This window comes from Hyperolius riggenbachi, chromosome 3, assembly GCF_040937935.1.
Source record: "Hyperolius riggenbachi isolate aHypRig1 chromosome 3, aHypRig1.pri, whole genome shotgun sequence".
In the NCBI taxonomy this organism is placed as follows: Eukaryota; Metazoa; Chordata; class Amphibia; order Anura; family Hyperoliidae; genus Hyperolius; species Hyperolius riggenbachi.
Genome location: NC_090648.1, coordinates 258,514,638 through 258,540,898, shown reverse-complemented (window position 1 = coordinate 258,540,898; position 26,261 = coordinate 258,514,638). Strand labels below are relative to the sequence as shown.

General features: G+C 40.8%; 1 protein-coding gene across 13 annotated transcripts in view; it reads right to left on the bottom strand.

The window, feature by feature from the left end:
- Positions 1-26,261, bottom strand: part of MAGI2 (membrane associated guanylate kinase, WW and PDZ domain containing 2) — a 1,075,940-nt gene that overhangs the window by 47,623 nt on the left and 1,002,056 nt on the right. For all 13 annotated transcript variants that reach the window (XM_068276199.1, XM_068276198.1, XM_068276200.1 and 10 more), the window contains one exon: positions 8,245-8,383. In XM_068276199.1, coding sequence (XP_068132300.1) covers positions 8,245-8,383 — 139 coding nt within the window. The remainder of the gene's footprint in view (positions 1-8,244; positions 8,384-26,261) is intronic.

Below are 26,261 nucleotides of genomic sequence, written 5' to 3'. Positions count from 1 at the left end.
ATAAGGAGTGCAATAAAAATTGTAAAAAATAAATTAGGCTGGCAAAGATCGAAGCTGAAAATCAAATCGCTAGGGATATCAAATCTAACCCAAAAAAGTTTTACAAGTACATCAACTCTAAAAAAAAGAAAGGTTGACTGTATAGGACTCCTAAAGGATGAGGGTGGGAACTCAATGTTGGATGACCAAGGTAAGGCAGAGTTATTAAATGCTTTCTTTGCTTCTGTCTTCACAAAGGAAACAGCACTGTTGCAAATTACAGAGGCAGAAGAGTCTCAATCTTCTAACTGTAATATTAACTATTTGCCATTCCTGGACGTGAAACTCACGTCCAGGAAGCCATGTGCGCTCCTGCGCGTCCACGCGGCCGATCACGCGCGTGCACGCGCGCTCCCGGCTGGCGGTTTGTTAGCCAGTGAATCAGTGAATCGGGCAACGGTGCCCGATCACTGATTCCTCTCCCCCGCAGAAAAAGCGACAGCTTCTCTCGGAAGCTACGCTTTTTCTGCTTCCTATGTCGCTCTAAGCGTACGTGGTACGCTTAGAGTGACGTCACTGTAAACAACTCATGGCTGCCATCTTGTGGCCAAAAAGTAAACTACATCTAAATGTTAAATAAAAATAAAAATACACATATATTTACAAAAAAAATACAATTTCAATCCCACCCTCCCAAAAATACCCACATAAAATGTTTAATTAAAAAAAAAAAAAAACATTACAATAAAAAAAAAAAAAAACACAAATATTTACCTAAGGGTCTAAACTTTTTAAATATCTATGTAAAGATGAAATATTTCTTTTTTTTTTTTTATTATAAGCTTGTAAATAGTGATGAATGCAAAACGGAAAAAATGCACTTTTATTTCCAAATAAAATATTGTCGCCATACATTGTGATAGGGACATAATTTAAATGGTGTAATAACCAGGAGAAATGGGCATATACAATACGTGGGTTTTAATTATGGAGGCATGTATTATTTTAAAACTATAATTGCCGAAAAGTGAGAAATAATGATTTGTTTCCGTTTTCTTCTTATTCTTCCTTTTAAAATGCATTTACAGTAAAGTGGCTCTTAGTAAAATGTACCCCCTAAAGAAAGCCTAATTGGTGGCGGAAAAAACAAGATATAGATCAGTTCATTGTGATAAGTAGTAATAAAGTTATAGGCTAATGAATGGGAGGTGAACATTGTTCGGATGCATGAAGCGAAAAACGACTGAATGCGAACTGGTTAAATACTTAGTGACACTGAAGCGAAAAAAAATGATGATATTATGATTTGTATGTGTAGCACAGCTAAGAAATAAAACATTAAGATCAGATACATCAGTGTAATTGTTTCCAGTACAGGAAGAGTTGAGAAACTCCAGTTGTTATCTCTATGCAAACAAGCCATTAAGCTCTCCGACTAAGTTAGTCGTGGAGAGGGCTGTTATCTGACTTTTATTATCTCAACTGTTCCTGGACTATTTACTTTTCCTCTGCTAGAGGAGAGGTCATTACTTCACAGACTGCTCTAAAAAGACTCATTTTGAATGCTGAGTGTTGTGTAATCTTCACATATTATAGAATGATGCAATGTTAGAAAAAACACTATATACCTGAAAATAAAAGTATGAGAATATTTTCTTTGCCTCTAATCTTCTAGTTATTATTCATAGTACACAACCAATTCGCTATATCATATTTTTTTTTCGCTTCAGTGTCTCTTTAACGCAGGAAGAAGTGAAGGCAAGACTAAATAAATTAAAAATAGACAAGGCACCTGGCCCGGATGGCATGCATCCTCGGGTCCTAAGGGAATTAATTTCAGTTATAGATAAACCCCTTTATCTTATCTTTTGTGACTCTCTTGCAACTGGCAGAGTCCCAGTGGATTGGCGTACAGCCCACATTTTCCCATTATTTAAGAAGGGCAAAAAATCAGATCCAGGAAATTATAGACCTGTAAGCTTAACATCAGTTGTATGCAAACTATTTGAGGGGTTACTAAGAGATACTATACATGACTTCATAGTAGAAAATAATCTTATTTCTCAGCATCAACATGGGTTTACTAAAGACAGGTCCTGTTTGACTAACATGCTCAGCTTTTATGAGGTAGTGAATGCTAATATGGATATTGGGAATGCTGTAGATGTGATATACTTGGACTTTGCAAAGGCCTTCAACACTGTTTCCCACAAAAGTCTGGTGCAAAAGTTGAGGATGCAAGGACTGGGGAAGAGTCTGTGTGCATGGATAGGGAACTGGCTAATGGAGAGAAAACAAAGAGTTGTGGTCAATGGATCGTACTCAAAATGGGAGACTGTTAGCAGTGGGGTCCCACAGGGGTCTGTACTGGGTCCAGTGCTCTTCAATTTATTTATTAATGACCTAGTAGATGCAGTAGTGAGCAATGTTGCTATTTTTGCAGATAATACAAAATCGTGCAGAATCATCAACTCTCAGGAAGATAGTGTCATATTGCAACAGGATCTGGATAGGATGGCTATATGGGCACATACATGGCAGATGAAATTCAAAGTTGAAAAATGTAAAGTCATGCATTTTGGTCATACCAATGGTCTATCACCATACAAAATAAATAGGATACAGTTGGGGACATCAAACTTGGAGAAGGACTTAGGAGTACTCATCGACAACAAGTTAAATAATCGTACTCAATGCCAAGCCGCTGCAGCTAAAGCTAACAAAATTTTGGGATGCATTAAAAGGGAAATAAAAACTCGAGATGCTAGCATAATATTGCCCCTGTTTAACTCTCTAGTAAGGCCACATCTGGAATATGGAATTCAGTTCTGGGCACCACATTACAAAAAAGATATTGCAGTTTTAGAGCAGGTGCAGAGACGAGCAACAAAATTGATACGTGGGATGGAAGGTCTCGCTTACCAAGAAAGGTTAGATAAACTGGGTTTATTTAGTCTAGAGAAAAGACGCCTTAGAGAAGATCTAATTAACATGTATAAATACATCAGAGGGCAATATAATAGCTTGGCGGATGAGCTTTTTGTCCCTAGGCCTTCTCAAAGGACTAGAGGACATGATCTGCGCATGGAGGAAAAATGTTTTAGCCATTTATTTAGAAAAGGGTTCTTTACAGTAAGAGTGATTAAGATGTGGAATGCATTGCCACAGAAAGTCGTTATGGCAAACTCTATACCTGCATTTAAAGGGGGCTTAGATGCTTTCCTTGCGTTGAAAGACATCCATGGCTACAATTACTAGGTAATGCCTAATGATGTTGATCCAGGGACTTTATCTGATTGCCATCTGGAGTCGGGAAGGAATTTTTCCCTTTTGAGGCTAATTGGACCATGCCTTGTAAGGGTTTTTTCGCCTTCCTCTGGATCAACAGGGATATGTGAGGGAGCAGGCTGAAGTTGTACTTTGCACTGGTTGAACTCGATGGAAGTATGTCTTTTTTCAACCAAAATAACTATGTAACTATGTAACTATGTGTTTGAGTCTTAAGGCTCGCACACACGCTCCATCAATGTTGCCCTTAATGATTGGTGCTTGTTCTTTAGGGGGATACTGTGGGGAACAGGTGCTGTACAGACAAGCTGCCCTGCTATAGGTAAGCAACATGTAATGTCCAATGGAGAGAGGAGGTGAGAGAATGGGGTGGCACACGAGTGAGTGGTGTCTGAAGAGACATGTGAGTATGAGCCATTGAACTCATTTATTGTTCACTTTTTTTGTCAATTGACTGCCACAGTGTCATGATCGCTGCTGCAGCAGGTACTGCTGGCAGTAGTAGTGCTGCAGCTCAGGCAGTTCTGATCTCTTTCCATGCAAGTTACATAGCTTTGTCTGCCTTTCCCTGCTGTCAGCTTGTGACTGATTATCATACACCTATGTGGGAATCTGCATGTCTGCTCCCATTGGATGACTCAGTATAAAGATCTGCTTCCTGCAGGACTCCTCGGGTTATCATAGCTTCAGTTTAAGCCTGTCTTGCTGTTGCTTCAGCCCCAGATCGTGTTTCTTGTTCTAAAGATACTTTGCTGGTCTTGCATCATATATTGGTTCATTGCCAATATATATGCATACCAGCACGTTTATTATTTTCCTTGTATTCGTGTTACGTTGATACATCAGTGTCGCTGATGTATACGTACACGAACTGTTTATATCCTGTGTTCAGTTAGTCAGCTTTCCAGCACGTTTTGGTAGTTTGCGCGTATCGTGATCACCCGTGCTGAGTTAGTTATCCTGCTCCTGGTTCTGTTTGTGGATTGCGTTCATCTCTGCAAAGAGATAACGAATCCTTCTGAATCCTGTTCTGTTACCGTTTGTGGATTGCGTTCATCTCTGCGAAGAGATAGCGAATCCTTCTGAGTCCTGTTCCCTGTATTGCTCCAGTCCTAGTCAGTGTTCCTGCTTATGTCATATATCGGTTCATTGCCGATATATACATATGTTAGTCAGACGTTACAAATAGTTTCATTGATAGCTGTAATTGTAATACGCTAGGAAAACATACTTATTGTATATTTGTCTGGGTTACGTTCATCTATCTTGATCCTGCTATTTCCTGACTATCCTGTCCTGTCTTTGTGAGGCACGCCATCGCTGCAACGCATTGGCTGCCTCATTCCAGTCTGTCTTGTTGTGGACGCTTGCTGTCACTAAGTAGCGGCTAGCTAGCAAGCGTTCATTCTGTCTACCTGTCCTGATCTCCTCAGTTATGGTTTATGCGCTCAGCGCTACCTTGCGCTGAGACGTTATCGCAATGTAGATGTCGGATCTGCACCGGCTCTGTGTGCCACAATCTCCTATTGGAGTCAGTCCTCCTCTCCACTATACTAGGGATAGCCTGTTTCCTTGTGCTGGTGTGTGTACCTCCTTCACGTCAGCTCATGCATTGCATGATGACTGTGGAGAATACACCACCAAGCCTAACACACAGCCAAAAATCATCTAGTGTGTGTGTATAAAGATTAAAAGACCCATATGGACTTAAGCTGACCATTTTAGCAAACGGTCTGCTGGAAGCCTTGCAAAAGTTTGTTCAAGCTTTGATCATGTACTTCAATATGGACAGACAAAGGAAAAGTAAGAAGCTTCTTACAGAGCAAGGGAACAAAATCAATCAGCCAAGAACATATTTTGTGGTTGACCGCTCGTTGCCTGTTGCTTTGACAGGTCCGGAAGAAAGGGTTGCCTGTACCAGCTACAAAATGTCTAACTAAATGATTATTTTGGTGGTCAAAAGAGAAAAAAAGTTGAAGAAAAGACATTATTCAAATTGAAAGCAAAGATTTCATCTACTTGTTTTAAATTTGAGGGAAAACCATATGAATTACAAAATCAGCATATGAACAGTCATGGATACGAGAGATTAGAATTGAGAGGTCAGGAACTGAGAGATTATGTTTCTTTGGAATTCATGATCACTTCTATGCAGATGATCCAAATCTAATTGTTCAAAAACATTGGTGTGGATGAAGAGCAGAACAGAAGCTTATGTGACACCAAAAGAACTCTGCAGCTGTGAGACACTGAAAGTCCAACAATTCAAATAGCTAAGTAAAGATCAAGATGGACAAGTGAAGAGAAATGTACCTTTAGATTTTGCAGGCAATTTATTAGTGTCTTTGATAATTAGTCACTTTGGTAAGGGCTATTCCAGTGAAATGGCGGGGACAGAAACCAGGAACAATTTGGCTAACGGGGAATTAGTAAATCATTAAAAAGTTCTGAATTCATAAGCATTAATATTCTGGAATTAAAGGCACAACGTGAGACAGTGCCCATAGCTAGATGTTAGGGCAAGAATGAAATATGGGAAGAGTTCGAAATTGAAAAGAAAAGGAGAGATTCAGAGCACATGTAAGGAGGTGTGATTTGGAATAAGTGACAAATATAGTTGCTCATTTAGTAAAGAGTGCAAGAGAAGAAAGTAGAGGTAAAGATTTTACAAGGTCATATTTGATGTTACAGAATTCTTCCTTGCCATTAGGCTTACAGCCTAACAACTTTGCCTTCTACTATGATTAACCACGCTAAAACATAATTTACATTTATTTCACAATATCTTTGACACTATTGTGTTCCATACACCCTCTTAGCTAGTTCATGACTGGTTCCTTAGAAAACTGAATTTGCTTTAATATTTGCTTTTTCTTGACTTTGTAAGTCTGTCCACTATGAGTGAAACAGTGGGGCATTTGGCTTTGCTGAGGCAGTAATTACACATCTTCCTTGTGCGGGGTGCAGGCTTCTCTTCAAGACTTGCTTCAGTAAGTTGGTACCAGGTGGAGCCTCATTTGCTACCAGCACAAATGCAGAAGTAATAGTACTATCACAAAGTTCTGATTGCTGAGTCCACATAACGTTTGTTGGGCCCCACACTCGTGGTTTCAATATTATAGTCACTCACCACTATTGCAATCAGGACAACCATATTATTATTTTTTTTTAAGTTAAAAAGTTTTGAACCACTGTTCACACGGATGTGTTTGCTATATAAGGCTCTACTGCAGCTGCAAAAAATTAAATTGGCATGGAATTCCAAAGTGATCTATTGCCATAACTGCTTAGTGGGAGAAGGAACAACTCACAGCTACTCCCAATGGTCAACTTTCCCATCCAGAAGCTGTACTGGATGGAGGTAAAGCTTTTTCCAGTCGCCAGAAATCAGCAGCTAGCAAAAAAAAAATTCATGCCAATCCACAATACATGTCAATATAGTGGCATTACAATTAGAAACCACCACACTGTACACTGTAGTCACCACAAGGTCACCAGCAAGCATTCTTCAGCAAGTATGGGGGCACAGAACGAGGTTGTGTGGTGGTAGAAAAGGTGCCACAGCAAATGGGGGAGCTCATCAAATATGATAATGCACATCTGGATAGAATTCTGAAACTGGTCTGGGTATGGACTAAGATCCAGAAGAAAGCCCTGGCAATCTTAGGGTGTAATTGGCTGGCTTATTAGGGGTCTATGAAGTACCTGTTTATACCCTTATTTGTACAGATCCACAAGAAAACCCTGGCAATGTTAGGGTGTAAATTGCTGGCTTATTAGGGGTCTATGAAGTACCTGTTTATTGCTTTATTTGTCGGAGCACAGACAGAGATCTACAAGAAAACTCAGGCAATGTTAGGGAGAAATTTGCTGGCTTACCCCTGCATGAAGTACCCGATTTATAGCCTTACAGTGAAAAAAACAAACCCTAACTAGGATTGGTATTGTATATACATATTGATCTAATTATGCCACATTCTCACTAGAGGAATACCTTAAAGAAAATCTGTATTAAGAAAAAACCCTGGGGGGGTACTCACCTAGGGAGGGGGAAGCCTCTGGATCCTATTGAGGCTTCCTCCGTCCTGCTCTGTCCCACGGAGGCAGCGATACAGCTCCTTGAACAGTTGGGATGTAAATTTTTACCTTCCCGGCTCCAGCGCAGACGCAGTAGAGGCTCTCTGTTCCGAAATAGGCGGAAGTAGTCGATCCTAGTCGGGTCTGCTCTACTGCGCAGGCACAAATCTCTTGCGCAGCAGAGCGGACCTGACGGATATCGGCTATTTCCATCTATTTCTGAGCGGAGAATCGCAACAGCGCCACCCGCTGGAGCCAGGGAAGGTAAATATTGAACAACCTGACAAATTGTCGGCTATGCCTTCCGAGGGGCAGAAAGAGACCACCATGGGATGGAGGAGGACGGGGAAGTCTTGATAGGATCCAGAGGCTTCGCCTCCCGAAGTGAGTACCCCCCAGAGTTTTTTTATTTTAATACAGAGTCTCTTTAAGTAAAGTATCTTACATAGGACATATTTACAGATATCTGAGAACCTGTAACATAAAACATTTTAAGTTCATGTCATTTCACATTTTTTTCCTAATCTACATATTTCTGCTAAATGTACGTGATATAGTACAATATTCTCACTACTGAAAATAAATATTTGTGGCAGTCTTAATGCTACATACACAACTTAAATTAATGCAATCCACTATGCAACTGGTATTTAAAGGATAAATCCCCACTGTGGGGATGACATCCTCTGGACTGTGGTACAAACTGTAGAGTTCTTTACACCCAGATGCCAGTTTCAGTAAAGGGCATTTTTATACATTAACACTCAACACCTAGACCTTTCTCATCTGCCATCCTCTAAGTCTAACTGTAGTCTAACTATAAAGTAGTTCCATAAAAAGTAAAAATATTCTTTTTCATAGTTTATGTGCAAAGAATACATTAGGAGAATGAAAACCCACCATACTCCGGGACCTGCCCTGTTCCACGCTTCAGTAACAGCTTTACTCTTCTTCCACCAGATTTAATGAGTTCTATTGCTCTAGCATGTGTCATGTCTCTTGTGCTTTCCCCGTTGATTTCAATGATTTGATCACCAACCTGTCAGGTAAAAAGGAGATCAAATAAAGCGAGGAGTTTAATAAAATGTGTATTTTCAAAGAATAACATTTTGCCCAACATGTTGCAAAAATGACAGTAAAAACATCAAGGCAAGTACACAGTGATGGCTTAGACAGCAATCTGCAGCAAACTATGTAATTCTAGATAATTAACTGGAGCTTTAGAAAGTTCAGCTGTATCCTTTCAGATGTCAATAGCAATGTGATACAACAGACTCGTGCAATTGTTTTCCATCTGTTCTAAAGCACACGGAGCTAGAGATTAATCTTCAGATGTTGTGGAAGGTTCTGTTTGCTACAACCTAGTCTGCGTTTTCCAACAACTTCAGTGCAATATGGCTTTAAACACTGGTGCTACATTAAAGGGGACCTAAACTCAGAACTTCCTCTCTGCAACAGCATAAGAACCTTTACAGAACATTTTTTTTGTTACAGCTGATAAAAAATTCTACAATAAATCTCAAGTGTTTCTGCTTCCTGTTATCAAAGAAGCAGACATATTGTTAACATCCTGTGCTTTCAAATGAACTTATCTGCAGTGGCAGTCAGCTGACCCAGGGGAAAGATTAAATTACAACTAGTGATTAGACAAAGATGGGGGGTGGATATTAGACAGGCTAAACTCTCTAAATACATACAGGGTACATTTCTCTAGGTTTTCCTTCTGCCCTGTGCAAGAGTTCAGGCCCACTTTAACACTTGTAATGGATTATTCTTCTGTTCCCACCTGTGTTTATAAACGTTCACTTTTAATGAGAAAAAGCATCTTTTTCCATCATTTAAAATGATAATTAGAACATATCTCAATATTTGAGGTTATAATGATGTTTAACATTTGGTCTTAAATAAATCATAGTTAAAAAGCAACATCACATGTTGTTTGCTGACAATCACTGTAGTCATGGCCTGAGCTAAAACCCATAGTGAGGGGATGGCCAGCGAATGATCAGGAAGTGGAAGCAACACCTCAAGTTTGTCCAACTTCTGCAAGTTATGGATTTTCTGATATAAGTTTTCAATAAAAGCATTGGATTATGAATAACTACATATACTGTACAAAGAAAATGCCAAATAGCATTATACAGTAAAGCTACTGCCAATACAAGTTCACTGTGCCACCTCCACAGACATGCAGTCCCCAACGAATGGACCAGAGCCAAATGCTAAAATGTTCTAATCTCCTGGAGCAAATTCTTTAAGGCTAGTTACACACCGGAACGTTGCGTTATAGTGGACGTTATGGTCGCATAACGTCCCCTAACGCAACGCCTGCCGGTGTTGGTAGAGGACGTTGAGTGAGCCACGTTAAGCGGCTCTTTCCGCATTAGGGCAGTGAGAGTGGCGCTGATTGGCCGGCGGGATCACGTGATGCGGAGTGAAACACTCTGCATCATGTGGTACCGCCAGCCAATCAGCGGCCACCAGTGCAGTGCATATTGAGTAGCCATGTGCGCAGCTACGTAGCGGCCTCTCCCTGCCTCCTCTCCGCCCCAACACTGAGCATGTGCAAACAGTCTAACGCGGCTTAAGCCGCTGGAACGCTATATTATGCTGCACGTTCTGAAGAACGTGCAGCGTTACATGTAACGCAACGTGGGCAGTGTGAACAGCCCCATTGACTTTGTATTGCTGTGAGTTGGGGAGCGTTACAGGCTGCACTAACGTGCACCTGTAACGTCCCTGTGTGGAAGCAGCCTAAAGGGAATCTGAAGCAGCCATATTTATTTCCTTTTAAATACCAGTTGCCTGGCATCCTGCTGATTAATCTGGCATCAATAGTGTCCAATTCACACACCTGAAACAAGCATGCAGCTAGTCTTGTCAGACTTTTGTCAGAAACAACTGATCTGCATATGCTTTTTCAGGATCAATGGCCAAAAGTATTAGAAGACGAGGATCAGCTGGGACAGCCAGGCAACTGTTATTGTTTACAATTAAATACCTATGTCAGTCATATCCTTTTTGCCCCATGTTCCCTTTAACTTCTGCTTTTCTTTATCCAGTTGGGGCAGCGCTGATCTTTCCCATTCTGGGTGTTCCTCAGTAATTTGCTACTTCTATGCTTTTTTTTCTGCAGATCTTATACATCATCTACTAGGAATCTACTATTCCTAGTCAAATTTTCTGAATTCTGTGATGAAAGGCAGAATTGAGTTCACATTTGAGCAAATATAACTGCAGTATGTTACACCCATCAATAACAAAGGTGCAGATGTATTGTTTTTTTCGTCTCGAATTTGCATCATACTACCTTTGCAAGTTGAAGGGGATTAAAGGACATCTGAGGTGACATGTGACATGATGAGATAGACGTGTATGTACAGTGCCAAGCATGCAAATAACTATGTTGTGTTTCTTTTCTTCTTTCTCTGCCTGAAAGAGTTAAAAATCAGGTATGCAAGTGAAAGTTTGTCTGGTTCGGGACTGGGTAGGACCATAGTGTAACCTTCAGTGATAAGGAATTGCAGCAATAAAACACTTTCCTTGCAGTAAATGGCTTCTGAGAGCAGATAAGAGATAAAAAGGGTCAATAGTTCATAGATTTTAGCTCTGGCATACTTCAATGAATGTGCCATTGAGAAGAGGTCATGAAACAATGAAAACTTAAAAAGTAGATTTAAGTATAAAATGAAACTGTAGGATAACTAAAAAAGTCATTTTTAGAAGGAGAAGGACAGATACAAGTGTTTACCACATTCGTTTATTTTCACCTCGGATGTCCTTTCAGTAAAAAAATCTTTATGCCTCTCTATCCTCATAAGCAAACTTTATCCCCAGTGCTGAGACAAAAGGCACACAGTGAAATGATAGGAACTGACATCTTGATGTAAGCGTATTGAAACAGTATAATAGGATTATCTCTTGTTACTTTGTCACGGCTGAACTATGACAGATATTCATATCTCATTTGTTTAGTTAGATCTTCAAACAAAAATACTGATGCAATTATATACAAAAGTGGCATAAATACAATTTCTAGCATGATGGAAACCTAATGATGTGACATGTCTGCCTCTACATGTATTTGTTCTTCAGCCTGTTTTTTTTAACTAGGTTGTCTATCAACAGTTTATTGAACTCTAAACTCAATTTGACCAATTTCTTTGTACATGTGCTGCCTAGTAACTAAAAGAAAAAAGAACTATAAACTCCTATGACATTGGTTTGACCAGCTATCTCAAAATAACTGAAACAGTATGTGATGAGAAAGGCATGTGAGCAACGACCCATTCGTTTGTATTACAAATATGAAAATCTGAGTACAAGAATATTCATTCACCACTATGTTTGAAACCCACAAACAAAAACCCTGCCAGTTAGTGAATAATATAAGCATGTTTATCATACAAGTGACAATTCACAGTGCACTCAGTACACATATATACAGCATCTACCTATGTGTACTTTATTTAAAAAGGAACTGTAACCAAGGACTTCATCCCGATCAGTAGCCAATATTGTCTTTCCCATGAGAAATCTTTATCTTTTCTCAAATGGATCATCAGGGGGCTCTGTATGGCTGATATTGTGGTGAAACCCCTTCCATAGTGTGATGTCAGTATCTAGGTACTGACATCACACTGTTGGAACCTTGTTGCATTGTGGGAAATAACAGCTGTTTCCAACTGCCAAAAAAGCAGCATCTGCTTCCGCAGACATCCCCTGCGATGTCACCATGTGACAAATTTCAGAACGTAAATAAGGGAGAGGAAAGATTTTACATGGGTCAAACACTGATTAAATAATCTATAAATAATTATTGTACAAATGAAGCACTTTTTTTCATTACATTATTTTCACTGCAGTTCTTCTTTAAAGCTGGACTTCAGTTTTGCTGAACACACAATTTAAACAGTAGACTAAAAGAATTATAGCTTCCACAATACTTTATAGAGTCTATAACAACAACAACAAACAACATTTGTAAAGCGCTTTTCTCCCATAGGACTCAAAGCGCATAAGCATGGCTCAGACCATCGTGGTACAGAGGAAGAATTTTATAAGTCCGGAAATGCCAAGCTAAACAGGTGGCTTTTCAGTCTGGATTTGAATAGCTCCAGGGATGGTGCTGTCTTTACTGGGTGTGGCAGGGAGTTCCAAAGAGTAGGGGCAGCATGACAGAAGGCTCTGTGTCCAGATTTTTTGAGGTGCACTCTGGGAGTGACCACGTTTATAGAACTTGCTATAGTCTATAGCAGTGATGGCTAACCTTGGCACTCCAGCTGTGGTGGAACTACAAGTCCCATGAGGCACTGCAATACTCTGACAGCTCTAAGCATAACTCGGGGAGGCAGAGGCATGATGGGATTTGTAGTTTTGTCACAGCTGAAGTGCCAAGGTTAACCATCATTGGTCTATAGTGTTGTTACTGTCGCTCAGAGGAGCTCACAAACTCAATCCTACCATAGTCCTTGTTTAGTGTCCCTATCATAGGGGAAACCCATGAAAACATAGTAAGAATATAAAAACTCCATGCACAGTGTCCTGACCCAGTTTTGCCTAGGAGCATAGCATTGCAAGGGGAGTGTGATATTTCCTCTAACCCAACCTGTGATTCAGAAAACCTCCCTCAGGCTGCTAAATGGACAGTTTTTATCTTGCAAAAAATGTATATACAATGATTATAAGATAAGTTTATCTTAAAAACAAAAACTTTTGTTAGTTACTACCACTGCCAATCTGGATCAGTTACAACATAATAATCCTATAGCTCTGTGTTATACAACATGAGTGAATTTTAGAAAGGCTGGATTGTGGTTAAGGGTACCACCTCTGATGTAGGAGACCGGAGTTTACATTTTGGCTGTACCTTTTTAGTAAGCAAGTGCCAATTCAGTAAAGAGTCCTTAGGCAAGAATACCCAGCACTGTAGGGTGGCCTATTGAGCACAACCTTAGTGGAGAATTGCAATACAAATTTTAGCATTATTATAAGTAACATGTTTTTAGGAGCATTACCTCCTTGGGTGGGTTTATTAGCTTTCCCCTTTGGCCTGCTCTATGCCCCACCCCCCACACACACAATTAGAGAAGAATAACTCATAAATATGGAAATAAATAAGCCCAAGCTTAGAGGTTAATATCACATAACATAACTGTCAACACTACATTTTTGAATTGACTACGTGAAAAAATACAGCTCACGTGTTAATTTCAGAATTTCGTTGTTAAATTCAGAACTAAAATTATTTCGCATACTTCTACAATCAGTAAAAAAGTATAGACAGCTTAGTGTATACAACACTGAGAAAAGGGCCGATGGAAATTAGCAAATGTGTCAGGAAATAACACTGTCACTAAAGAGGATTTGTGAATTGACTCCATTGATCTCAAAAATGGAATAAGGCTCTTTTGCCAGCAGCACAATCCATTTAGTTATTCATTATTGAGTATGCTACTGAACTAAATGTTAAGGTTTGATTTTTGGAATGGAGTTTAATATCAACACAACCGAAAAACAAATATATGAAAAAAATATTTCTGTAAAATGGATACACCACCACTGTAAAATAAATACAAATCACATACCGTACAATAAATAGTGCCTCTAGTACAAAATAAAAGGCCATTATTCTAACCCATATAGTACCATAATGTATGCGAACAAACGAGAATATAAATCATCTGGGAAATGTCCATAGTCGGTAAACCCCGTACCCATTGAGGAAAAAAAACTGCCACAGTGGTTCTTGTCCGAAGCCTCCACAAGGCTGCCGCAACACAATAGGGGTGGCCAGAGAGTTCTGAACTACAATGGCGAGGCTTTGGCTTTGCAGGAGGGGGGGGGGGGGGGGTCTACCAATTAAAATAATTTCCTGGTGAACAGGTGAATAAGATTCTTGTTAATTCGCCAAACCTACATTGGGGTATGATATGGGGAAGAGTAATGGCATTTATTTGTATCCCCAATTTCACTGGCAGCACACTTTAAAGAAAGTCAAGGAGCTTTGGATTAGCGACTATAATAATCAAGTGTTTCTTTGTGAAAACAGAAGCCACGATAACAATCTAATACAGCCCGTCTAGCTGCTAAACTATAAGATTGTCTATTACAGCGATGATCTGATGATATTCTGATTAACCGCTGATAAGAGTCCTATTTTAAAAAAAGCTTTTTATATGTTGGATGAAAGTGTACATAGATTGAATTGTGTTTTATATCTAAAAGGCATCTAAACTTTTGCAGAGAAAAAAAATAATCTGAGACAGCTGTAAGCATTGTAATGACTTTAGTTAGTACCATTTTACTTGCTTACCTCTCTCCATGTGCATAATTTTTATGCACAGCATGTCTGCATTTTAGATTTCAATTTTATTTTCTCTAACTGTACTTGTCCACCTTTGATAGAATGTTTAATTTTTAAAACACAAAGACAAAAATCTTTAGTGGAGTACTCAGAACTGAATGATATTCAAACTCCAAGATTACACCGTCGCTTTCAACAATATCATGCTGTAAATTGGTGTAGAATATAGGAAGAACCTGCATGTGTGTTGCATTGTACATAATAACGGGCATTACTGCTGGCATAATTGATGTCTTAAAATGATATAGTATTGTAAGGGTCGAGATAATTATGCAAGGCAAACTCAAAGCATCTTTTGTATTAAAAGATCGAAGCACGCTTCGCAATCTTCTTGCAGACTCCTAAATCAGCCATGGGTCACATTTTCCATGTTTTAATGATAGATATGACTAGCCATAGTGAATATTGTTTAAACTTCATTAAAGTGTTCTAAATTTAGAAGCCAAAAATAATGTATTGACATTATGGATCCTGCAGAGTGCAAGTGCCCATTATTCATAAGAGCTCATAAAACTGAGTAATCCTGAGAAGGTTGAGGGGACAAAATCAGTCAAGTGAGGAGGAGGCAGATGGACAAATTATGTTATTTTGCTTTATGTCCTTCTATGGACCCTTGAACTGTGCAGTCTCCACAATGTAAGCTTAACTTTTGTGTTTCTTAGGCCTCGACCCTCTTTTCATAACTGATATATTGCAGCACTGCATAAGTATGTATGGCCCAGATAATGCAAAATACAAATAATCTCTTTGAGTCATTAAAGAGAACCTGAGGCGGGGTTCTTCCATCGCAATCCATATTCAGAGGCTGGGTCTGTCTATAGAGCCCAGCCTCTGTTGCTAGTTCGTTTCCTTCAAAGCCCCCCCTGCGCGCTGTCAGACCCCATAAAACACAGCCGCGCTGGCGACACGCAGCGTGTCGCAGCCGGCTGTGTTTATCTCACTAATGTCAGTCTCCGCTCTCCCCTGCCTCCTCAATTGCTCCGCTCCCCGCCCACGTCCCTTCCCTCGCCGCTGATTGGAGGGAATGGACGTGGGCGGGGACCGGAGCTATTCAGGAGGCGGGGGAGCAGCTGAGACTGACGGTAGTGAGGTAAACTCAGCCGCGTAGCACGGCTGTGTTTTATGGGGTCTGGCAGCGCGCAGGGGGGGCTTTAAAGGGAACTAACTAGCAACAGAGGCTGGGCTCTATAGACAGACCCAGCCTCTGTATATGGATTGCGATGGAAGAACCCCGCCTCGGGTTCTCTTTAAGACCACAGTGAAGAAAAATCAGGGATAGTGTTGAGTAGTTAAATTACACAAACTTTTCTTCTAGCTTTCTTTTAAAGAGAACCCGAGGTGGGTTTGAAAAATATTATCTGCATACAGAGGCTGGATCTGCCTATACAGCCCAGCCTCTGTTGCTATCCCAAACCCCCCTAAGGTCCCCCTGCACTCTGCAATCCCTCATAAATCACAGCCACGCTGCTGACAAACAGCTTGTCAGAGCTGGCTGTGTTTATCTCTATAGTGTCAGTCTGCTGCTCTCCCCGCCTCCTGCAGAACTCCAGTCCCCGCCTGCATCCCTTCCCTCCCTGCTGATTGGAGGGAAGGGACGGGGGCAGGGACCGGAGCTATGCAGGAGGCGGGGGAGCAGCTGAGACTGACACTACAGATGTAAACACAGCCTCACAGCATGGCTGTGATTTATGAGGGATTGCAGAGTGCAGGGGGACCTTAGTTGGGTTTGGGATAGCAACAGAGGCTGGGTTGTATAGGCAGATCCAGCCTCTGTATGCAGATAACATTCTTTAAACACACCTCGGGTTCTCTTTAACCTCTTGATAAATCAGTCCATCTGTTTCTTGGTATTTGTAATATAAAAGGAAACCTGAAATAACTAAAAAAAAAATAAAAAAGTGTTTTACTTACCTGGGGCTTCTGCAGCGCCATGGTGCTTGCTCCGTCACGGAACAATTCTCCGGTCCCTCGCCGTGTCCAAGTTTCATGCTCGCCGACTTGCAAGGCAATGGTCATTTAGCCTGCGTGCATCCTCATTTGTGTTCCCATCGCCAGGGGCATCCAGTATGAGAAATCCTTTTCCTTTTAATGGTTAATGAAGTGCAAGAATTATAGTACTTTCTGAACTTGGTATTTCTATATCTTCTATTCTCAGAACAGGGAATGCTTTACCAATGCTGAATCACTCTGGAGATAAGTCTTTAACAGATTATTCCATCCAGAGCAATTTTCTCCATACTTACAATTTAGAGGACTTACTGTAATTCACCCTTTTCACTAGTTAAATGCGGTATATAAATTCCATATAATCACCTTACTTTTTAATCGCCTGTACATTTCCCAGATCAGCAACATGCAAAGAAAGAAAAAGCAATTCACTGATGTACTGGTAGTTTTAGAAGGTCAAGTCATACTGTACAACACCTAATCTATTAACCTTGGAGAAGAACTATATTCAAAACTTCCACTCTGCTACAGCACATTAGCCATACTATAAGTTCTAAGACAAACTCCTAATTAAAGTGCCAGAAAGGGTGAAGAAGTTCATAAGCAGTTTCATGTTGTTGTGAAAGCCTTATCAGTGTGCCAAGTCAAAGGGAGCTGTCCAGAATGCCAGAGACTGTGGTTAGATGTCACACTGCAAAAGATAAGGCTTGATTTATGGCATAAGGTTTCTGTGAGCAAGTTAAATTGATTGTAATGGTATTCTACTGACTGAAAAGCCTCCTGATTGAACTGGATATTACATTATGGATTGGATACCCCCCCCCCCCCCTCGGGATCTGTACTAATGTTACAAAGTGCTCTGCCATCCATTGATCTGAATTGCTCTGTTTTTGCTTCATTATACTACGGGATAGTTGTACAATGATTGCCCATGTATGGGGACCCTGCACAGTGTAGGATGAATCTGCTGCTGGACCTCCTGTCTGCATGTGGATTGCAAACCAAGTTAAAGGAGATTCTGAATGCCCGTTCCCACCTTCCGTTTTTTTACAATGATTTTCCCGACGACCAGCAATTTTTTGAGTGACAAGTGGTCATTTCCGTGATCTTGCGATGTGAGTACAGCCACATGATCATGTGAACGTCGCTTAGCATCGGGTGGCGATACCAACCATCTTTAACCACTTCAGTTCCACAGGCTTACACCTCCCTAGTGACCAGGCCATTTTTCACAAATCAGTGCTGTGCAGCTTTGACAGCTTGCTACACAGCCACACAACTTAGCACACAAATGAGTCTTGCCTCCGTTTCTTGTCCTTAACAGGACATTCTTTTGGAGGTTTCTGATCGCTGCTGCCATTTTTTTATTTAAATAAAAAAAAAAAACATTTTCCCTCCCCAACTCTCATAGGCATCAGCCTTTGAGAGGCCTTTCAATGCAAGCCTCTCTGTGGGACAGCCGAGTGTCTCCTGTACAGCGATGCACTAGATTACAAATGTAAACAAAGGGGTTTTTCTCCGCTCCGTGACTCAGCAGGGAACGATCATGCATGCGCATTCCCTGCTAATCTCCGTCCCCAGGACTTGCCGCCGATCGGCGTAAGGCGGTCCTGGGGCTGCCACCCTCCTGCCACCAGTCGGGAAGGGGTTAAGATCCCTGACGACTCCTGTGCAAAGTGCCGTGATTGCTTGCAGTCTCGTCCACGCCCGTTGTGTAACGTCGCGCATACCCGCTGGCCAGGAGTTGAAAGAAGATGGATCGGGGGAGCGCTCATCGTCAAGGAGACATTGCTGGATCTATCTTGCTGCACTGCGAGGGGAGTATGTAGCTTAAGAAAAGTGCAGTTTATGGATCTAAAAAGTGTGTGTCCACCATGTGTGCATAACTCCCCACATCAGATGGGTTTATGCTCTGTACTTTGACTAATATGCTGAAATGTTAGCACTCATGCTCTCTGATGCTACAAAAACCTATTTAAGATTGTGCAATTGATTATTAATCAGTGGCCTGTGTGCATTAACTGTAATGTCTAGTACACACGATGAGAATTTTATGATTGATTTTCCATTCACTTCTATGGAAAACTGATCGGAAAATTGATTAGAAATCAGATTGGACATGTTGAAAATAATCGATCAGGCAGGAAATCTGCCTGAAAATCTCATTGTGTGTACTAGGCATTAGAGTCAATGGCCAATTTGCATAGCACTTGTCTGCAGTTTGAATGTGTCTTCTGAGATGTTAAGGGTAAACTGCCTGCTGGGAGCTAATAAAGGGAGAGGGGAGCTGCCCCCTCCCTGGCTTTCTATCATAGTGCAAGCCTTAAGAAAGCCCAGGGATCTCAGGCAAAACATGTAGGACGTGGTTTGGAAGAGGTGGAGGTGTACGAGTGCTCTAATGATCTGACAGCTGCTATGCATGCAAGGGGGATCCTATTTCACTGACATGTTGGGAACTGTTTACATTGGGTACCCGAAGATTATGCGGATGTCCGCCAACTGATCAGTCCTGAGTGGTTCAAGGAGTAGTGAGACTCTCAAACATATGATGCTATTTCTAACATGCTTGGCAGCTATATCGAGTGCAGTTGCCTGTTGCAAGGACGTTCAACCTGCCAATCTACTTGAACTATCAGTCTGGACTTGCTACAATGTGTGGTGTGTGACTGTAGCTTGGTGTTAGAGTGGGGCCTTTCTGCAAAGGTATACCACCTGGTGAGTGCGATTGTTGGGGCCCTCTGCCCACCATGCCATGTGGGCTAGTGTTTTTAGTGTGGTGGGTTGTTGGGGTGGATGAAGGGTGTTTTGTACAACACACAATCATGTTTGGCCAAATAAAGCACTTTATGCATACTGTTTGAGCGATTTTACTTTATGACTATGACATTATGGAAGCTGGCTGCTTCTGGTATGCTGCCTGTGACCAGACTGGGAACTGTGACTTTCACAGTGATGCCATTATTTTGGATCAGTAGCAGGTAAGGTAACTATAAAGCAATTAGATCTGCTATAAACTGAACATACAACTGGCCTTGATAAAACTATAAAACATGGCTTGAAATCTGCCTTTTGTCTCATGTAATAGAAGCAAGAAATAACTGGGTTTCAATGCTGATCAGTTATTACGTTAACTACCGATCATGTTCCTGACAGAGTCATTTCCAAAGCTGCATCTGAAACACACTACTCATCTCTTGCATTGCTAGTACCTATAGTTGATATTTTATTTTTCTGTGTAATGACTTGCAAGGAAAACTCAACACTGACCTTAAAAAATGGAAAGTGAAATGCCAAACTTCTACAAAGACATTAAAAAATCACCTTATGATCAAGATAGAAAATATTTTTCTTAAAACAATAGTATTTGTTAGTGCCAGAATTATAGCATTGGTGTGATTTATCCTTGGTATTGTGTTCCTGATACTGTCATTTTCTGCCTTACAAATTATAGGACAAGAGAGCTGTGCCATATCTATTATTTAGGCAAACAAAACAAGAAAGAGACTGTCCGTAATACGATGTCCAGGGGAGCGGTTGTTTTAATCTCCTCTTCTGACAAGGCACATTGATGTATTATAGAATTTATCAAGCAGCCTTGGAAGCAAGCAATAGCTCAGTAGTTACTCCGCTCTTTTAGAATGTTCACTTCTGCCGCAAGCTGTTAATGAACAACACGTCAAAGCCTTAGAATAGATATTGGCTGAAATAACAGGAGAATACAGTTCAAGCACTGAGAGAAAGAAAGCCTACAGTAAATTCTTCACAGTCCTATATTCTAGGAAGGGCATCTTAAACCAAATGGAATAAGAATGAACTCAGAATTGCTCTGAGCTAAAGGCATAGAATTTTAGAGAATCTAAACATTAATATACTAAGACACTAAATTTCCCTATGGAGATTGCACACATGAATATTAAGGATAATTGGATTTTATTACACTAATATCTCTTTAGGGCGCACAGGAATGCACCATATTACTGGAAAAGAACCACAGGATCCTGCTGCTGAGGAGTAAAAATGCAGATATATATTGCTCATAAGAATATTTGGAAAATAGTTTAGCTCCAACACAGTTATGTTTTTTGTTGTTGCATAAAAGAAGCAAAAACATTCTATACTCATGGTTCAAGGGTAAAATAGCACACATATAGTCTGCCCTGCAGCTTTGACAGCAGTGCAGTCATCACTGATGCAGGTGTTTTTAATGCATTGGCAATGACACTAGAGTTCTAGTATATTTCCACTAAAATGTAATTTTCAGTTTTAGATAATGAAGAAAAAAGTTAAAAACACATCAAAAACACGCTGGAAGCTTTATACATTCCTGTCTGGTTCCAATGCTAAGGAGATTTCGCCCCACTTCCTGTTTCAGTTGTGACAACTGGTACAGAGTCAGAGAATGGGACCGATCTAAAATTAGTTTGGATAGCACCACGAAACCCAAGCTAAGGGTACGGCTTTTCTCTCTTCAGTATTCTTGGACCAAAGTAATTTCCTCTAACAGCCTAGCCATTCAACTACACTGGTTCTCAGTAGCTTCATGTGTGACACTGACTACCATTGGTTACACACACACACACACACACACTACTGGATCTGGGCTTACTTATACTTATTACAAATTATGATTACTTGTAACTATGGCAAAAGTCCACTGTTATACAAATTCACTCCCAGTTTTCATATAAGCGTTCACATTACAACTGCAATAAGGGTTTCATGCTGGCTGGGCTGAACACATCTGCAGTATACTCAGTATGCTGAATGTATGCTCAAATTTCATCTACAATCACACCCAGCTGCAACATATTGTAGGAAATATGTCAACCAGGTTTTATTTTTCCAATGGAAGTAGAGATTTATACAAAAAAAATGACTTAATGTGATGAAGTGATGAAAATCAGTAATACAAATGGTCCATATCAAAACACAATATTTAAATACTTACTACAAGCATGTTAGCCCACAGTCAGTTAACAAATGACTTGAATTACGGCAAGTCTTCAATCAATGCTGAGGCTATAGTGCTGGTGTGCTTTTTCCATATGTAATACTACTACAGTTTGTTAAAGAACAGTTTGCAAGAAAACCAATTAGCTTATTCTAGAAATGTAATAATTGTGTACATAAAAGATTATTCCTAGCATGCCCGTTTCTAGGGGCGGGCAGGGTGCGATATCCCCTGGGGCACAGCCGTGGGGTGCGCATGCAAAGTGTGCAGTGGGAGCAGTTAAGATAACCCACCTCTCCGGGATCCACATGTGTCACATCTCCTTCCTAGTTTCCTAGTACTAGGTGTCCCGTCTCACTGGTAACCACACCTCCTATGACGACATGATGGGGGAGGCTGTTACACCTAGGAAGGAAATACAGCGCATGTAGATTCCAGAGAGGTGAGTTAACCTAACCGCACCTGCTGTGCACTCTGCATGTGCATCCCCCACGCTCTCTGGCTACCTAAACCGGGGGTTCTCTGGCCACCTACACAGGGGGGCTCTCTGACCACCTACATAGGGAGGGCTCTCTGGCCACCTACCCAGGGGGGCTCTCTGGCCACCTAAACAGGGGGGCTCTCTGGCCACCTACACAGGGAGGGCTCTCTGGCCACCTACCCAGGGGGGCTCTCTGGCCACCTAAACAGGGGGTTTCTCTGGCCACCTATACAGGAGAGTTCTCTGGCTTCCTACATGGGGGGTATCTGGCTACCTACACATGTGGGGGCTTCTCAGGCTACCTACCCCGGAGACTTTCTAGCTATCTTAAAGGGGAGTCCCTGACTGCCTACACTGAGTGTGTGAGCTCTCCGGCTACTTATATGGTGGGGGGCATCATAAACTATAGGGGGCTGTAGCTGGCTGCCTAATACCGGGGGCTCCTATGGCTACCTATACTGGGAGGGGCTGCATCTGGCTAACTAGCACTGGGGGCCACCTCTGGCAAGCTATATTGGATGGAAACAAAATACTGGGGTGCGCTTCTAGCTACCACATCACAACAGTGTGAGTCTATAGAGGCAGGGGTGCAATTTATACCTCCTCACCCTGGAATCTCTACTGCCTAGAAACTGCTCTGATTCCTAGTAAAAAGCTAAAGTAAAATATATACAGCATCAAAATTAGTTGGCCTCATCATGTAAGCAAGTGCCGCATCTTTCAGCTCAAACTTCCCCCAGACACACAAACTGCTGCAACTAATGCCTGGGAAACTGCACACATTAATTGCGGCAACATCTACTTTTTGTCTTTCAATTAGTTGTGCCATTATAACAAGGAACAAATTATTTTGTTTACCTTTTAAGTGCATGAAATGGTTAAAGCACACCTGAACTATGAGAGATATTGAGGCTGCCATATTTATTTCCTCCTAAACAATACCAGTTGCCTTGCAGTCTGCTGATCCTCTGTCTCTAATATTTTTAGCACAAATATAGCATAATTTTTTTTGGAGGGAGGCATTCAAAATATTGCTATGCCACCCTATGATTTCTAGCTACGCCCTTGAATGAGTGCATTAAAGAGAAGGCATAAATACACATGAATTCATGCCCAAAAATGATGAAATATGATAGTTACATTTATTTAAAAAATGAGAGAACTTATGGCATCTTCCTCAAATAGGTATAAAGGAAACAAAAGGTTTATGTGTGGAAGCATCAATATATACTGTATAACCGCACAACAACTTGAGGCAACAAAGTCTTGTTTCCTAAGCTACATATATACAGATTCCGTACCTATGAAAAAGCCGCCGGGAGACTTGGACGCAGGATATAGCGGGTATATGGCTAACGCTGTAGCCACAATTCCCATTACGGTGTATGGTGGCGCCAGCTGCGCCCACGCACTGGATTCCTAGTGTTCGATTCAGATTTACCTGTAAAGTTTCCAGTAGGATCACAAAATAGAAGCATGTAGGAATCTGCAGTGATGATTTGAAAAAAACCTTGCAGAAAGTCAATTGGTTTGTATGATACTGCTTTTTCCTCCAATAAAAATGGAATTTTTGGACATTATTTTGCTCCGATAATATATCTTGATGAATGCTACAGAATGAGAAGATTCAGTACAAATACATCCATACTCTTTCTTGTCATTGTGAGGATTTGTGTTTCCTAGTGCAAGGTTTCTCATTTTCCAAATCACAGAGTCATTTAGAAATGGGCTTTGTGATTAGACTTGAAAATGGCAATAAAACCAGTTCAGATTAAACAGCTTTATTTTCCTGCATGGCCGGATGCAGGGGGAAAATTATGCTGCAAACCACTGCTGTGTTAATTGTCCATACTTCACTTATTTATTCCTCTACTTGATTACTATAGCGTTTTACTCAATAGAGTTCTAATTGCCATTTACTCCCCTTGCTCACATGTAAATACAAAATGTTACAGCAGAAGCTTTCTCAGTCCCATAACTCTAAGCCCTGACTGAGGGATTCACGCTGTATCACCTAAAAGTCGGTGATCAGCTAAAAGTCATCCTTCCACCTTTATCCACTCAGACACGCTGATTTATTTAGACTAATACTAAGAGAAAAAGTAAATGGGTGAAGTTGCCTCAGGTGTGTGCATATAATAAAGGCTCCGGTTAAAAAAGGCGCCAGATGTAAACGATACTGAAGTTATAATTTAGTAAAATGGGTGCCAATTAATTAATTAAATAGTGATTATAACACTGATATTTTACTATTCCCCATTGTAACCTCTATTTTTATGTTTACTAAAATGTGCACCAGTAAAAGTTATAAAATATTGTTTAATTTACCGATATTGTACTACTTCATTCATATAGTAAAATACCTTTAAAACTTACCAATATTTTACTATAACCTAACCTCTCCGTACTCTCACACAGAACCCTTCCCTGGTGGTCCCTAACCCTAAGACCCCCTGGTGGTCCCTAACCCTAAGATTCCCTCCTGGTGGTGCCTACCCCAAGACCTCCCTGGTGGTGCCTAACCCTAAGACCTTTAGATAATTTGTAAGATACGTAAGAATCGCAGAAGCTGCAAATAGTTGAAATGTAAACGATTTTTTTCTGAGACAGTATAGGGAGACGGTTAAACAATAGATAACTAATGGGCTACTATAATCTATAAATTTGGTATGGAAATACAGTTAAAGATAATAAGCAATGTAGTTTTATATTTACGCAGCACCCTTTTACAAATGATATAGTTGTTTTATATGTACACGGTGCCCTTTTTGAACACTTGGCGCTTATAGAGAAAAGATTTGCACTGATTTGAATGGGGTGCCCTTTTTAATAGGTGCCATTATTAAGGTTACCAGCCTCAGGCAATCAATCAGAAAATTTGATTAATTGGCCAGCTGTTATGGTGTTAACTTCCTTTAGAAATACATACTCAGCTGACAGCTCAACCCCATAGAGGAACAATGCCCCTATAATGGAAGGATTTTATGCAACTCAAACAACATTTACTAATGGATCTAGAAACCTGTGTTGACTAGGTCTTCATCTGGAAAATATTTATTCAATTTACACTCTAGAAAAAAACAACACACAATCAGATTCCCTTCTACACCATGGATTCCCAGTTTGAAAACTAGTCAGGGCACTGGCTGCACAGAGTTTGTATGTTCATCCTATGTCTGCGTGGGTTTCTTCTGAGCATTCCGGTTTTCTCCCACATCCCAAAAACGTATAGATGAGTTAACTGGCTTCCCCCCATATTGGCCCTAGACTATGATGGACATATCACTATGGCAAAGATTAGATTAACACAGTAACCACACAGATTCACGTGACCACCGCTTGGACCACATCGTGGGAGGCGCCGAGATACGGACCAAAGATTGCCCCCCCCCCCCGCCCACGTAACTGGGAGATATCCGGATAGAACTATTCGGATGTCTCCCGGATCCGGATTTGAGCAGCACTGTTCAGTAGTATGGAAAAATAATATCATACACATAAAACATTGCACATAAGTACAGAAACATTCAATCATGTGCAGCTTAAGCATAGGTGACGTCAAACAAGAACACGTAGTTGTAATAATTAACAAGATACAACTTTACAGCTAAACCAGTCTATGAAAAAAAAGCAACGGGGTGGGGGCATCTGAGATGCTGATCCGTAAGATCAGTTAATGCTGTGTAGAAAAAGTAATCTTGTAAACTCACCTTAAAGAGGAACTTCAACCTAAACAAACATACTGTCATTATGTTACATTAGTTATGTTAATTAAAATAGATTGGTCATATAATCTCTTACCCACCCTGTTTTACATGAACAGGCAAATGTTTGATTTCATGAGGGCAGCCATTGTTTTGGTTGAAAGGAGGTGACAGGGAGCATGAGACACAGTTCCAACTGTCCTGTGTGCTGATCACCCCTCCCAGTTGCTAGGCAACGTGAACAACAACATAGGAAATCCCATCATGCTTTGCACAGCATCAGGGGAAAATGCCTGGGCAGTTTTCTTTAATGGGGGGGAGCTTAGCTTTTGTGCAGCTAAAAATTAGGCTTAGGTAAGAAAAACAAAGTTTTGATGTTGTGAAACTGTTAAGGAAACACCAAGCCTTTTCAGTGCTGCTTAGTAGATTTTTAATCTGGAGGTTCACTTTAACCACTTGCTGACCGCG